The sequence below is a fragment of the Carassius auratus genome, chromosome 24 (genome assembly GCF_003368295.1).
Source record: "Carassius auratus strain Wakin chromosome 24, ASM336829v1, whole genome shotgun sequence".
In the NCBI taxonomy this organism is placed as follows: domain Eukaryota; kingdom Metazoa; phylum Chordata; class Actinopteri; order Cypriniformes; family Cyprinidae; genus Carassius; species Carassius auratus.
This window is the reverse complement of record NC_039266.1, coordinates 11,796,430-11,810,157: the sequence shown is the minus strand read 5'-3', so window position 1 is coordinate 11,810,157 and position 13,728 is coordinate 11,796,430. Positions and strand designations below refer to the sequence as shown.

The 13,728-nt window shown below is 36.3% G+C and overlaps 1 protein-coding gene across 2 annotated transcripts in view; it reads right to left on the bottom strand.

Moving 5' to 3' along the window:
* rttn (rotatin) overlaps positions 1 to 13,482 on the bottom strand; it is a 54,466-nt gene extending 40,984 nt beyond the window's left edge. Inside the window, exons 1-19 of one of the 2 annotated variants that reach the window (XM_026201027.1) lie at positions 13,352 to 13,482; positions 12,115 to 12,302; positions 11,657 to 11,852; positions 11,354 to 11,431; positions 9,975 to 10,065; positions 9,764 to 9,878; positions 8,854 to 9,001; positions 7,831 to 7,996; positions 7,001 to 7,185; positions 6,756 to 6,871; positions 5,313 to 5,483; positions 4,834 to 5,046; positions 4,115 to 4,227; positions 3,881 to 4,007; positions 2,568 to 2,693; positions 2,183 to 2,299; positions 1,595 to 1,734; positions 913 to 1,075; positions 637 to 736 (exon numbers count right to left, since the gene is read on the bottom strand). In XM_026201027.1, coding sequence (XP_026056812.1) covers positions 637 to 736; positions 913 to 1,075; positions 1,595 to 1,734; positions 2,183 to 2,299; positions 2,568 to 2,693; positions 3,881 to 4,007; positions 4,115 to 4,227; positions 4,834 to 5,046; positions 5,313 to 5,483; positions 6,756 to 6,871; positions 7,001 to 7,185; positions 7,831 to 7,996; positions 8,854 to 9,001; positions 9,764 to 9,878; positions 9,975 to 10,065; positions 11,354 to 11,431; positions 11,657 to 11,852; positions 12,115 to 12,302; positions 13,352 to 13,382 — 2,584 coding nt within the window. In that variant the 5' untranslated portion in view covers positions 13,383 to 13,482. The remainder of the gene's footprint in view (positions 1 to 636; positions 737 to 912; positions 1,076 to 1,594; positions 1,735 to 2,182; positions 2,300 to 2,567; positions 2,694 to 3,880; positions 4,008 to 4,114; positions 4,228 to 4,833; positions 5,047 to 5,312; positions 5,484 to 6,755; positions 6,872 to 7,000; positions 7,186 to 7,830; positions 7,997 to 8,853; positions 9,002 to 9,763; positions 9,879 to 9,974; positions 10,066 to 11,353; positions 11,432 to 11,656; positions 11,853 to 12,114; positions 12,303 to 13,351) is intronic. The other variant, XM_026201026.1, reaches the window with a different exon arrangement.
* Between the last annotated feature and the right edge of the window lie 246 nt (positions 13,483 to 13,728).

Below are 13,728 nucleotides of genomic sequence, written 5' to 3'. Positions count from 1 at the left end.
TTGACGCAAATGAAAAGGTCCATTAATGTGGATGGTTAAATGTGCCGCTGTTAATTTAGCATTAATGATAAACCATTATAGATTTTGTTAATATTTTAAATTAGACTTTATTTCCTGTTATCATTTCCAGTTACATTTTTAAGCATGTTTATTTAGTTACCGTATTTTCCTACTATAAGTCGCACTTTTTTTCATAGTTTGGCTGGTCCTGCGACTTATAGTCAGGTGCGACTTATTTATCAAAATTAATTTGACATGAACCAAGAGAAAACATTACCATCTACAGCCGCGAGAGGGCACTCTATGCTGCTCAGTGCTTTTGTAGTCTACCACTGAGCAGTATAGAGCGCCCTCTCTCGGCTGTAGACGGTAATGTTTTCTCTCGGTTATTGGTTCTAAATAAATGCGACTTATAGTCCAGTGCGACTTATATATGTTTTTTCCTCATCATGACGTATTTTTGAACTGATGCGACTTAGGTGCGAAAAATACGGTATGTTAAACTTAAACTAAACAAAATGAGAAATTTTGCATTGGCAACTAGATGAGATAAAATTTCAGTTAATGTTTATTTAATTTAAAACAATACGTATTTTATTTTTATTTTATTTCATAAAAAAAGTATGGATTCCTCACCTTGCAGAACAATAGTCAACTGTTCAGCTGCAGATCTCCGCAAAACTAGATCTACGGTTTCTGATGTCAGAATATTGTACAACTTATTTACAGACTCCACCTGTTTAAAAAATAAAAAGTGGTAAAAAACAGTGGTAACCGAAGCTCGTTTCAACAATTCCAAGAATAAAGCAAAAAAATTTCACATGATGCCAATAATGGTTGTTTACCAACAACTACTCAATACAACACTAGAGTGCATTATTAACAAACAGCTGAGTGAGGGCTTTGATTTACCTTCACATAAGACTTGTCTGAATTGCTCAACTTGATGTCCACACTTTTGTTAAGAACATAGAGATTTGGTAAACATGACAGTGTGGAGCTGTCCAGGGTTGGTCTGGCTCCACCAGCGCTGGTCAGGTAAGGTAGCAGATGTTGGACTGCTGTATTCCTCACACTGAAAGTTGCAAACAGAGCCCAAATATTTACAGAATTTGGGAAGAAGTTATTAAGCCTAAAGTATTAATTAACTACATGTACTTACTATATGGTCAGGGTTAGGATTGGGGTTTGGCTTTGGTTTACTTGCATGTAATTATGCATATTTAATAGTTATTATAATAGTAAGTACATGTAACAAGGACACAGTAAAACAGAGTGTCCAAGCGCACATTCAATACAAGGGCACTTTTCTTTTCTTTTTTTCTTTTTTTAAATGGGAAAGCTACTGTATGCTTTCAGAAGATTTGGAAAATCTCTATCTAGGACTGCTTTTATGTTGCCAATTATTCTGAGGACCCATTCATTTTCTTTAAAAAATAGCAGCGTTCATATTATACAAACCATCTCCTGTTGTGCTTCACAAAAGAAAATGGATGAGTAGATGATGACAGAATTTTCATCTTTTGGTAATTACTGCCTTAAGAAAGTGAAAGAAATTATTAGATATCCAAACCGATGTGCACGTTTAACTTACGCATGATGCTTGGTGAACAGAAGCCGGAGGGCCGCCCGCAGTCTAGCAGTCAGTGAGCACACCTCATCTCCCTTTTCAGCAGATGCTTCACTTATCAGCAGGATACAGTTTCCTAGGGCGTCCTCAGTGCTTGCGTAACTCTAATATACAAAAACCCACCAGGTTTTAACACAACCATGGAGGAAAATAGACTCTCAGGTATAAATCCATTTTGGAAAAACAATAAACAACACACAATTTCACCACTGCTTTATTGACAGCACAAACCAATTACTCAGAGTCTTCAGCTAAATAGGAATTAAATGTGATGACCTTGACGAGATTTATGAATATTCAATTTCAACCCCACCCCACCCCGCGGTGGAAGTCATTTAAGAAAAATGAAACACAGCTTCGCTTGTTGAAAAGTACAAAATAACCTTGTTTAAAATACAATGTGGCGTAACATGGATATTACCATTCAGCCTCGGGCGTCTCGCAAACACGTTCATTTTACATTGAAAATGACTTTTTTCAGCCCAGTTTGACGGTTATATTGCGGCTGTGCATTTGTGTGTGTGCGCCCGTGTGACGAGAGATTGTTTGCACCTGTAATATGGGAATGACCGGGTAAAGTGCCTCATTAAATCTGCTCCAACTTGCAGCTGTCATCATCAATCGTCCCTTTAGCAGATAGAGTAGAATATCCTTGGCAGCAGCGCTCACCTTTGGATCACACATAAAGTTAGTTGATGGCGCTATGATATTGCACTTACAACAAGCTACCGCATCCAAATCCACCAACTGCCAGCTACAGCAGTGAGACGGGGCCACTTCCAATGTCAATCATTAGCTTAGCATGACCTCAGTAACCCATTAAACATGGAGCGTGGATACATTATTTATCAGCGAGCGGTGTATTGGTATATCAAAATATTTCTTCTTTGTGCATTACTTCAGTGTCTCGCTGGAAACAGGAAGATGAATAATTCACCTCTCTTGCTTGGTCTTGAAGGCCAAACATACTGATCTCGTACAGGACACGGGAATGAAGCAAGAAATGCACTCCACTGCAGATGGACGAGGCAGGTTTGGTCACATTCTGAACTCCTAAACACTCCTGTAGGGATGAGAACAGGAAGTTAGGGTGAGATATTACCGTCTACAGAGTTCAGGGGTCACCAACACCCTATGTGGAGTGTAATAGAATTGGTAGGCAATGTAATAGAAATTCAATGTATAGTACACACAACCATTATAAAGGCCGGAGTAACAGTATTTTACCCCCTACAAATGGAGCTGTTGACCAAAATATTATAGGTCTACTGCTAGCTGAAAATACCAGGTCACCAGGTGGTCAAGCTTGCCAACTACTCTAAAAGGTGCTTTGGATAATAGCTAACATATAGTAAACGTGAAGATTTTAATACATGCATACTATTTTTGGTACAATTTTATTGGCAAAATTTTTTGAAAGTCGTCTCTTATGGTGTTCAAGGCTGCATTTATTTGATCAAAAATACAGTAAACGCAGTTATTTAATATTGCTTTAAAAACTGTTCTCTATTTTAATAGATTTTAAAATGTTATTTAATCTTGTGAAGGCAAAGCTGTATTTTCAGCAGCCATTTAGTCTCACCTGAGCTTTCAGAAGTCATTATAAAATGCAGATTTGCTACTTAGGTATCATTTTTATTATCATCAATGTATATATAAAAAAAATACAAATATAAAAAAACGTTGTGGAAACTTTCATAAATATAAAGAACATAATTTTTTTGAAATATAGAAATCTTTGTATGTTTTGTAACACTATAAACTTATTTACAGTCTCTTTCTATTAAATTAAATGCATCCTTGCTGAATAAAAGTATCAAATTCTTTTAAAAAATACCTTACTGGCCCCAAACTATAAAACTACTTAGTAGTGTAAATGTAATATTATAAGCAAATATTTTCAATAAGCTAATACTATTTAACTGTACTTAAATACTGTATCACAAATCATAATAAACAAAAATATGCTTAATTTTGTTGAATATAATAGCACAGAGTAATTTGGTTGTAATATATTGTGGCTGTTCTTCTTTGAGATTCACCACTGAACTGCAGAACAGAAATCACTAGACTACTGGATCAAGCACTTAAAACCATATTAGATCAGTTAATGTCCAACTTTGACAATTTAGCCGTTTTAGTTGGAATATTCAAAACTAGGTGAACTTTTCCATGTCTTTCCTGTCACTTATCTACTGGAAGGGGCTTAAAATAGGCTCTATCTCCCAATTTCCACTACACATCTTGTACCTTCAAAATGCTCAGAGTGCAGGAGTAGGTTTCTGCCTTCACCGGGGACAGAGGATGAGACAAAAGTTTCAGAAATATCTTCTGACTCTCCGACTGCAGGAGCGGGCTTGCTTGTGCAAATTTCCACCTACGAAGAGACACGATTTTTATCCGATGACACCTCTTGCGTAGTGCCAGACAAAACAGCAGATGTCAATGCTGGTTTTACAGTTTGCATAATTGTGGGCAACTTACAGGTAGGAGCAAATCTGGACGCATTCCTTCACCACCGGCAGGTGCTGATGGTACGGAAAAGCATCTATTCCTTGGTCAGCGAGCTCCAAAAGCTCATGCCAGTTCTTATCACCCTGTGAAGAAACATTTTACTTAAATCAACTTAACTTAAAATTCTTAATTAAAGTAATAGTTATTCAGAAAATAAGAACATACAGGTTTAGAATGACACGAGGCTGGAGAAATAATAATATTTGTGAGCTATTAGTCTAAAGACAAACCATTATTCAAGTTACATTACTATCTTTTTGATGAAAATGTAACTAAGGAACTGCCCGATATATCGGTACCAAATTAGTTATTGACATTGTTTAGCATTCAGGGTTAGATGTTAGATCTCAGGTTAGATGGATCATGGGGCAAAGAACGCAATCGGAGTTGTTTACGTTCGTAAAATATTTTCTTTGCGCACAAAAAGTATTCTCGTAGCTTCGTAAAATTATGGTGGCACCATTGACGTCACATGGACTATTTTACCGATATCCTTGCCACGTTTCTAGAACTGAGAACATTTCAGTTGCGTTGTTGTTTATGGAGGTTCAGAGAGCTCTTGGATTTCATCAAAAATATCTTAATTTGTGTCTCCGGATGAAGGTCTTACGGGTTTGGGGTGACATGAGGGTGAGTAATTAATGACAGAATTTTCAGCAACAGTGGTCTCGACAGTTTCGAATCATTACCTTGGCCTGTGCATCCTTTAAAAAAGTGCATGTAGACTCCATGCAGTGTGAAACGCGGGATACTCTACGATACAGGCTGTATCTTTCAAAGCAAGCCTGTTCTAGGTACGCCACGGCTGACTCATGGATGAGGGGGTACGCCACACTGAAAGATGAATCGAGACACACAAGGAAAATGGCAGCCACTGTACTTTCCGAAAGGTTTTCTCCAGCCTGTTTGAAAAGACATCATACATAAGGTAATAAACACATATATGTACACTAAACAAGCACACACTAATGAATTTGTCTGTAATTACAGTGCTGTCCTTAGGTCTGGAGCTTAACTGAACAATTGACCCTTTCACCGCGACTTCTGGTGTGTTTCACACTCTCATTTGTTTTAATAAAGACCATGAAGGACACAGCCATATGTCCATTCAGCGATGGAGGCACGGCTTATTAATGTCTAAGAATGGCACAGCCATATGCTCACTCACCTTCTCCACAGGTAACAAGGTTTGCAGGAGACGTATCGTGAAAATGGCAGTGCTCGTGAAGACCATTCGGTGGTGAATCAGAGACGATTCTGGTTGTTCAGAGGAAGTCATGCCATGGTGGTAGTATATAACATCTCCCAATGTCTCTATACATGCTTGTAATTTCTCTCTCTATCACAAGACAAAAAAAAAAAAGTACTGAGAGACTCACTGATCTTGTGTCATTTTATTGCCAGCAGGGGGCAGCAAGAGTCCTGTGCATTTCAAAGAAAGTTTTCAAATGACAGCAGTTTTTCAAGATAAAATGCCATGAGCGTGCATTAAAGATCAATGAGGGAGAGAGGCATGCCGTGAAATATACAATCATATGCGACGGGGAACGTTCTCATAGGTGTGCACACGCACTAAACACAATGGGTTCATTTAAAAAGATTTCTACGGGCAATGAACATCATTGGATGAGACAAATTTGTAAATCAGTGTGTTGCGACCTACATAGTCCTCGGTATGAGTGTATTGAAAGGCACAGATGTAATTTCATGTTAAATACTCATAAGCTGAATGAAACCAAGTAAACTTTGTATAATGATAATGGTAAAACTTTACAATAAGGTTGTGAAGGTAGTTAACATTGGTTTATGCATTATGAACATGAATTTGAAGAGTGTTTTTCATTTTTATTATGTAACATAATGTAACATAATTTAAATTATAATATAATATAATTATACTTAAATGTTTGCTTACTGGGTAACATTGACCAAGACTCTATAATAGAAGATATCTTGTATCCCAATAGGACCACCTTGAAAAAAAAAAGTAATATTTTATCAATGAGGCTCATTACATTAACACTAGTTGATTAATTAGGTATCATAAACTAATATAAACAGCAATTAAACAGAATTTATTAATCTAGGTTCACTTAAAAATGTAGAATCTTTTATTATTAATTAATGTTCATTCATAATACATTTATTCATGTTAATTTATACAACCTGAAATGTATTATGCACTAACATTAGGCAAGATTAATAAATGCTCTAAAAGTAAGTTCATTCTTATTTCATGTAAGCTAATTCATTACTAATGCTATTGAACAGAGCCATACTGAAACGAGAAACTGTAACTTAACATAAGCTGTAAAGTCTTACTGCATTTTACTAAACCAATACAAATATTTTAGACGGAAATAGCAGACGCATTGAGTTGTCAGGAGCAAACAGGGACTTCTAAGTGGTAAAACTGGCCTAAAAAACAACGGTTGTGCCATGACTGATTTGTGCTGAGAGTTTAATGCTCTACAATGACCATCTGTCCCGCAGAGTAAGTGGAGTGGGTGAGACGGAGCAGCGACAGGTGTGCGTTTGTACGCACTAATGCAGACATCAGCCTAGTGGCTATGGATCTGCACCGTGGAGAAGGGTTATTGAAGACACTTGCCAGCTCGGTCGCAGTCAGGCTGTGCTCGTCCCACACCTCGGGGGCTATGCTGTCTCCCAGCAGCCCCTGTGCCTCTGCCAGCAGCTCTAGCACCCGCTGGAAAACCTTCAGGCTCTCTGAGAGGGTGGGGATGTGAAAAAAAAAAAGAGGGGAATATGATGAGCGATGGAAGCACACGTGTGAGGGGAGAGGCAGCAGCTGTAGCTGCGTTTGAAATAGGAAAGAGGGTTTAAGAGGACTCTCACCTGTCCTGATGAGAGGAAGAGCGTGCTCCAGGGCCGCCACAGCGAATCTAGCCAGGCTCCACTGCTGCAGCTGCAGCTCCAGCGAGTCCTCCGCTTCCATCTCTGGAGGGAGATCCGGGTGGGGCTGCGGGAGGGGAGACTGTTGGGCTGGCCTGGGGGGAGCACCTCTCTGACTGCTGCTTCCGCTGTACCACACACATCAGAAAGAATTCTCAATTTCTAAAGACATGAATGGTCGTGAGCAACACTTAAAAAAAGAAAAAGATTTTTCAAAGGTGGTGACAAATACTTTCGCTATATATTTATATATATTTATATATTTCTTTTTTCAATATAAACCTAAATTTAGTAGATATAGCCTTTAAACGCCATATTTTACACATTGTAGTTATTAAAAAAAAACAAGTCAAATTTTAAGTCAAATGTTTGGGGTGAGTATTATCTTTTTAAAGGTTGCATTTACTTGACAAAAAAAATTAAATAAAAATAAGGTACTATTGTAAATAATTTATTATTGAACTGTTTTTTTATATACATGTGCTCAAGGCACATGTTTTATCAAAGTTGAAAACAGAAAATTTTAAAAATACTTGAATAATAGTGTACTTTTTTGTAAAATTTCTGCACCTTTTAAATTTCTATAATGTAAATTACCTCTGGACAAGGTTTTAAAAATATATATAATTAAAATAAATATTTTTACAAAATAAAATAAAAAAAAGAATTGCATGTACAAAGAGAAATGTTTAAGCAATTACATATTTTACAGCTTATCAAAATAAAAATAAATGTCGTCATCTATTTTATTTTAAAGGTAGAGAATAAAGCACCTAGAAGAGGCAGCATCTCCATCCTGGCCATCCCCACGTACCCGCTGACCGGTTCTGCCCACCACAGAGGGTCTGGTGGAGATTTCCTCCGGGGAAGAGACCCCCGAGTGTTGAGTAGCCCTCACCTCCTGAGGATAGGAGATGGACGAGTTCTGAGAAACAGGGTCTAAAGGGGTGCAATAATAAGACAGGTATTTAATCAGCATATTTAAAAGTCTTAAACTTCTCATTGTAAAATCCCATTTAGAATAGGAGATAGAGATACACAATAAATATTTAAAAGTTTGGGGTCAATGTGATTTTCTTTTTTTTTTTGAGAAATGAATACCTTTATTCAACAAGGCTGCATTAACTTGATCAAAAGTGACAGTAAAGACACTTACAGGCCTGATTTCACAGACAGGACTTGAGTTAAGACAGAATCAGGGCATAGTTAATTAAGTATATTTTATAAACGTGCATTAGAAAAAAAAAAAAAAACATAAATCATTGGCACTGATATATTTTAAGATAAATCAGTGCAAGTGCAGTGCATTGCAAACAGCCTGTGTATGCATTTCAGTCTGAGACAGGGGGATTGTGTTTATAATGCTGTTCTTTGAACTATCTATTCAAAAAATCCTGAACAAAAAAAGTTTTTTACTGTACAAGGAGAGCAATTTCATTTTTCATTAAAAAAAAAGATCCTACCGACCCAAAACTTTTTAATTGTAGTGTATGCAACTGATATTTATAGTTAATAAGCCACAATGTGTCTATATATACCATGTGTTATATATATATATATATATATATATATATATGTGTGTGTGTGTGTGTGTGTGTGTGTGTATATATATATATATATATATATATATATATATATATATATATATATATATATATATATATATATATATATATATATATATATATATATATATATATATATATATATATATATATATATATATATATATATATATATATATATAGATAGATATTGAAGAAGTTAACATATTTATAATAGATGGTGTTTGGTACCTTGCTTGGCTGAGCAGAAGCTTGGATCTCTGTAGAAACGTAGGCGGCTCCTCAAGTTCCTGCAAAGCTGTTCCAGACAGGCCAACGCCTGAAACGTCAGGTAGCTGACATCACCATCAACATTCAGACCGAGAAGTGACAGCAGACTCTAGAGGGCAAAACAGCAATATATGATAACAGAAGTTGATGTTGTCTTGTAAACCTGCAAGAACATGTTTCGAATTGTTCTAACATTACAACATAACCGCTGATCTAAATGCTGCAAGTGTTTACAGCAAAGTGATTCTACATTCAATTAGGCACTAAATAAAAGGCCACCTGATACTGACTTTTAACTAGTGTAATTTGTACCAATTTAAAGTTCACTACCCCTCCAGTGATCCCAAAGCAATGCCAGTGAATCAGGTTGATTCAATAAACCTAATTGAACTGATCGCTCCAAAGTCAAAAGCAGTGGCACCTTCAATTTTTAAACAATTATAACAAAGATCAAGAGCATTAAGTACAAAAAAAAATGCTTTCCAAAAAAATCAAAACACTTTACTATCACTGAGGATATTTAGACTACATATCTCAGAAATATGATCTTAAATGTGTCCATGTCAACATATTTTTAACAGAAATCCAGCAATGCTTGGTTTTAAATGCCTGTACTAAAACAGCTAGTGTCAGCTTGCCAGATAATCACCACGGTACAGTCCTAGACATAAAGACACGATTTTCCACTGTCATTCCAATATTTTCCGGATTTGAAAGCATTGTACAGCCAATCAGATTCTGTAGCATTCAATTATAGAATGGAACCTGGATTACGGAGCTATCACTTTCATCACTGTCACTCAACTTATGAAGCTCCCATCAAGGGTTAAAAAAAAGAAGAATAATAACAGAAAATACATTTAAATCTTACTTGAATTGTACTAGGCCTTTGCAGGAATATTTCGGCAGGGAAGTCTTGCATGATGACGTCACGAAGCAGCTCGCAGGTGGTTCGTACTAGATTGTGATTGTCGCTTCTGAGGGAACTAAAAATTGAACAAGTTCCAGCTCATTTATACAATAAGATATAGATTTTAGATAGCGATTGTGGTAAAACTACACCAAGCAGAAGGTACAAATACCTTTCATTTGATGACAATATATGTCGATCGGTGGTGTTCAAGGACAGCCATGGAAAAACAGAGAACTTCAAGCACCTTACAGAAGTACTGACTGCAGGGCAAAGAAATCAAAAGAATTTAAAGGTCTTAAAGACGTCAGTCCCAAGACTTTAAATAAAGGCAACAATTTCAACAATATGTTGATATGCTATAATGAAAATTCGGACAATATTTTAGGAACAACATGAAGGCGAGTAAATGTTGACAAAATTTTCAGTTAATCTTCTGTTAATTATGTACAATGTGTACAGGTGTTAATGGTCAAACTAAAACATTTGAATTCATGTTGAACACAACTGTTCTTAAAGATTCGTAAATATGTCAGCAACATTGTATAACTAGATAAGAGATTCGATTTTGACAAAATCGTAAGAATGATTTGGGACAGTCTTACAAGCATTGATTCAAATTATTGGCTTAAACTTCTTGTTTGTTTGTTTTTTTCAATAAAGTTGCATTTAATAATTACTTATTCAATTTATTTAATAAGGATTTATTAAACAAATGCTGTTCTCCTGTGAACGTTTCTATTCATCAAAAAAAAAGTAAAAAAAATAAAAATAAAGATTTCCACAAAAATATAAAGCAGCAAGCAATGTTTGCAATGTTTCATCAGGAGTTACGGCTGCTGAAAATACAGCTGTCTTCACAAAAATAAAAAACATTCTTAAATATTTTATTGTAATTCAACTATAGCAATAATATTTCACAACACTGCCTTTTTAACTTTTTTTTTATTAAATAAATGCAGTCCTGGTGAGAATAAGATACTTATTTTAAAACCTTTTTGTGTATAAATAATAAAAATCCTTTTGACAAATGCTTAAAATGCTAATAAATAAATAAATAGCATGCATGTGGCGAGTGGGGCGGGGCCGAGAGGCGTGGGAACGAGGAGTGAGGCCAGGTGTAGTGATTGAAGATGAGCCGCACCTGCGCCCCACCGCCAGTATCGAGTCCCACGTAGGAGATGGAAGGATATAAAACTGGAGCGACGACCGTGAAGGACGAGAGAGGACCAGGCCTGGGACATTATTTTATGTGTTTGCTTTTTATTTATTTTTGAATTATTAAAGTGTTTTTGATTGTGCGCCGGTTCCCGGCTCCTTCTTCCCGATGTATATGGAGTTTTAATATCATTACAATGCAAATCTGCACAATTGCCCCAACCTTGCCAGAAGAAAAAAAATACTTGCTATCGAAGCCTGACAATTCTTATCACTGTTGATATTAGATTATTTTACACACATTCCACAGCGCTCCATTTTACATATTTAATGAGTTTAAGTTCCCACTAAAAGTTAGTTAACAAAAAGTAATTTGATGTTGATGTCACCTACATGATACTCTGGGGGTGGGAGCATCTGTCTGCTTGGGTTTACTGCACTGGAAATATCCCCTAGCCGACGAGTCGTCTTCTGAGAACACAAAAGCAGCTGCAGTTGAAAAGCGAATCAGGCCCAGCACTTTCATGCTCTCCTCTGCCTTGAATCACACAGTCTACTCATGTTCATTCCGGAGCTGCTGTCAGACAGCTATTCAAACAGGACTATGTGGCAACCTTGACATTGGTTATAATGACATCGATATCTACAGTAATCTGCAGAACAGAAGGATATAAAATCAATGTAATGTTTTTATACCTGTCGGCAGCGAGGGAACAGAGTGTGGCTCGTAGGAGGTTGTGGGTGGACAACTAGGCAGGGCCTCTGGGAGGTGGAAGAGCTGATCGAAGATACCGTCTACGATTGTTCGGAGGCGAGGATCCACATTAGGCGAGAGCTGTGTTAGGAATTCGACAGCCCCTACCTCCCGTAGCATCTGGGCTCCCGTTGGGTGCTTTGACATGGATCGGAAACCAAAATTAGATACTACTCAAAACATGCCATCTAGTAGAATAATCTGCCTGGTTCTTTCTGTGGATGCTGCCATCCACTTGCACTTTTTTTTCCCTTCACCATCTGATTGGTAATGAATAGTGCCACTGCAGCGAGGCCCATTAAAACATCACTTCCTGTCATTGACAACATCTCACTAAATACAGCCTGGCAATATAAAGACATTCAAATCATTTTACGTACCTTCTGTGCATTATAATTACCTTGGACAATGCGCCGATCAACTCTAGAACTTCCTCCTGCATTGGAACCTCCGGAAAATTAAACCATTCCAGAAGGAAGACAAACAGCATCCTTTCTTGGACCAGGTCAGGAACGGCGATGAGACCATGATCCAGTTTGCTTCTGATATTTTTAAGAGCCCGAACTCTGATTTCCACTAATGAGTGTCCTAAATAATTTTATATAAAACATAAATTAGATAAATATAATAATTTTATAATTTTGGTTTGTATATAAATAAATGTACATATTTTCAAAATAAATAACCTTTGTGTTTATATTTATAACACATAATAAATATAAAAAGTACACACACACACACACACAAACATATATTATGTAAACAAATACTTTTATTTTGGTTGCGATTAATTGCAATGAATCATTTGACAGCACTAATATTTTTTTTCAATACAAATATTTAAACTTTCTTGAAGGGATAGTTCATTTACCCACCCTCCACTTGTTCCAAAACTGTATGAGTGTCTTTTTTCTGTTGAACAGTTGGAAAGATATTTTGAAGAATGCTGGATCAGTTGACAGTAAGCACTGATTTCCATAGTATTTTTGTTTTCATACAGTGGAAGCCAACCGTTAACTTTGGTTCAGTTGGCAATTTATATATATCTTATTTTGTGTTCAACAATTTATTCATACAGGTTTGGAACAACTTGTAAGTAAACAATAGATGTTTTGGTGAACAAGACTTGTTATCTTAAGTCATTGTGTGATACAAGCAAATGTATGATTCAATAATGTTTAGATATAAGTAAAGCAAAACACGCTAAAACTACTAAGCAAAAAAATTTTATTTGCAGCGTATGCATGCATTTCCTGATGCTATAACACAGACTGCAGTTCAACTACACAAGTGTACAAAAGTAAATATGCAGATTGATAGTTGTTATCATAAACTAAAATCAACAAAGAAAACTTTGTCAGATCCTTTGTGAGTGAGCTGCTATGAAAACGTAGACGCAACAACGTTATATTCGCCTTTGTATGACATAAGCAAACTAAAGAAATACGTTTTTTTGCAAGATACAACAGCAATATAAGCATGACTGGTAATTATGCATAAAAAGACAAATAACAGTTAACGTTAACTGCTCAAAACATACAGCCTCACTTCTGTCTAGCTAATCAGGCTACTTCAAAATCAGCTGTTTGTTGTTTAACGCTCAAAAAGCCGTCTGTCTCGCTTACAAAGCGTCTTACCGATCTTCTTTATGAGTGCTGATAACTCCATAGTTGTTTATCTCTCAGCTGGAAAACAAAACGGACTACATTTGCTTTAGATCAACGGCGGTTTTCAGTTAAACGTCACATCCTCTTCATCACTGGCAGCGTCGCGGGTCTGTTTTCAACTAGCGCGCCACTGTCAGGCACTTCCGGTATATGTCAAAGAGCTCGTGCAGATTTGTTTGGGCTTTACAACAGCTTGAAAAAACCATATGTTTCGCACAATATAAAGAATATAAATCAATTATTGTATTCTGTACATAATTTATCTGAATGAAAGAAAATTTACATTTTAGCATAATAATGCTATTAATTTGTTTAACTTGTTTTTTGTTTTGTTTTTTCGGTATAAT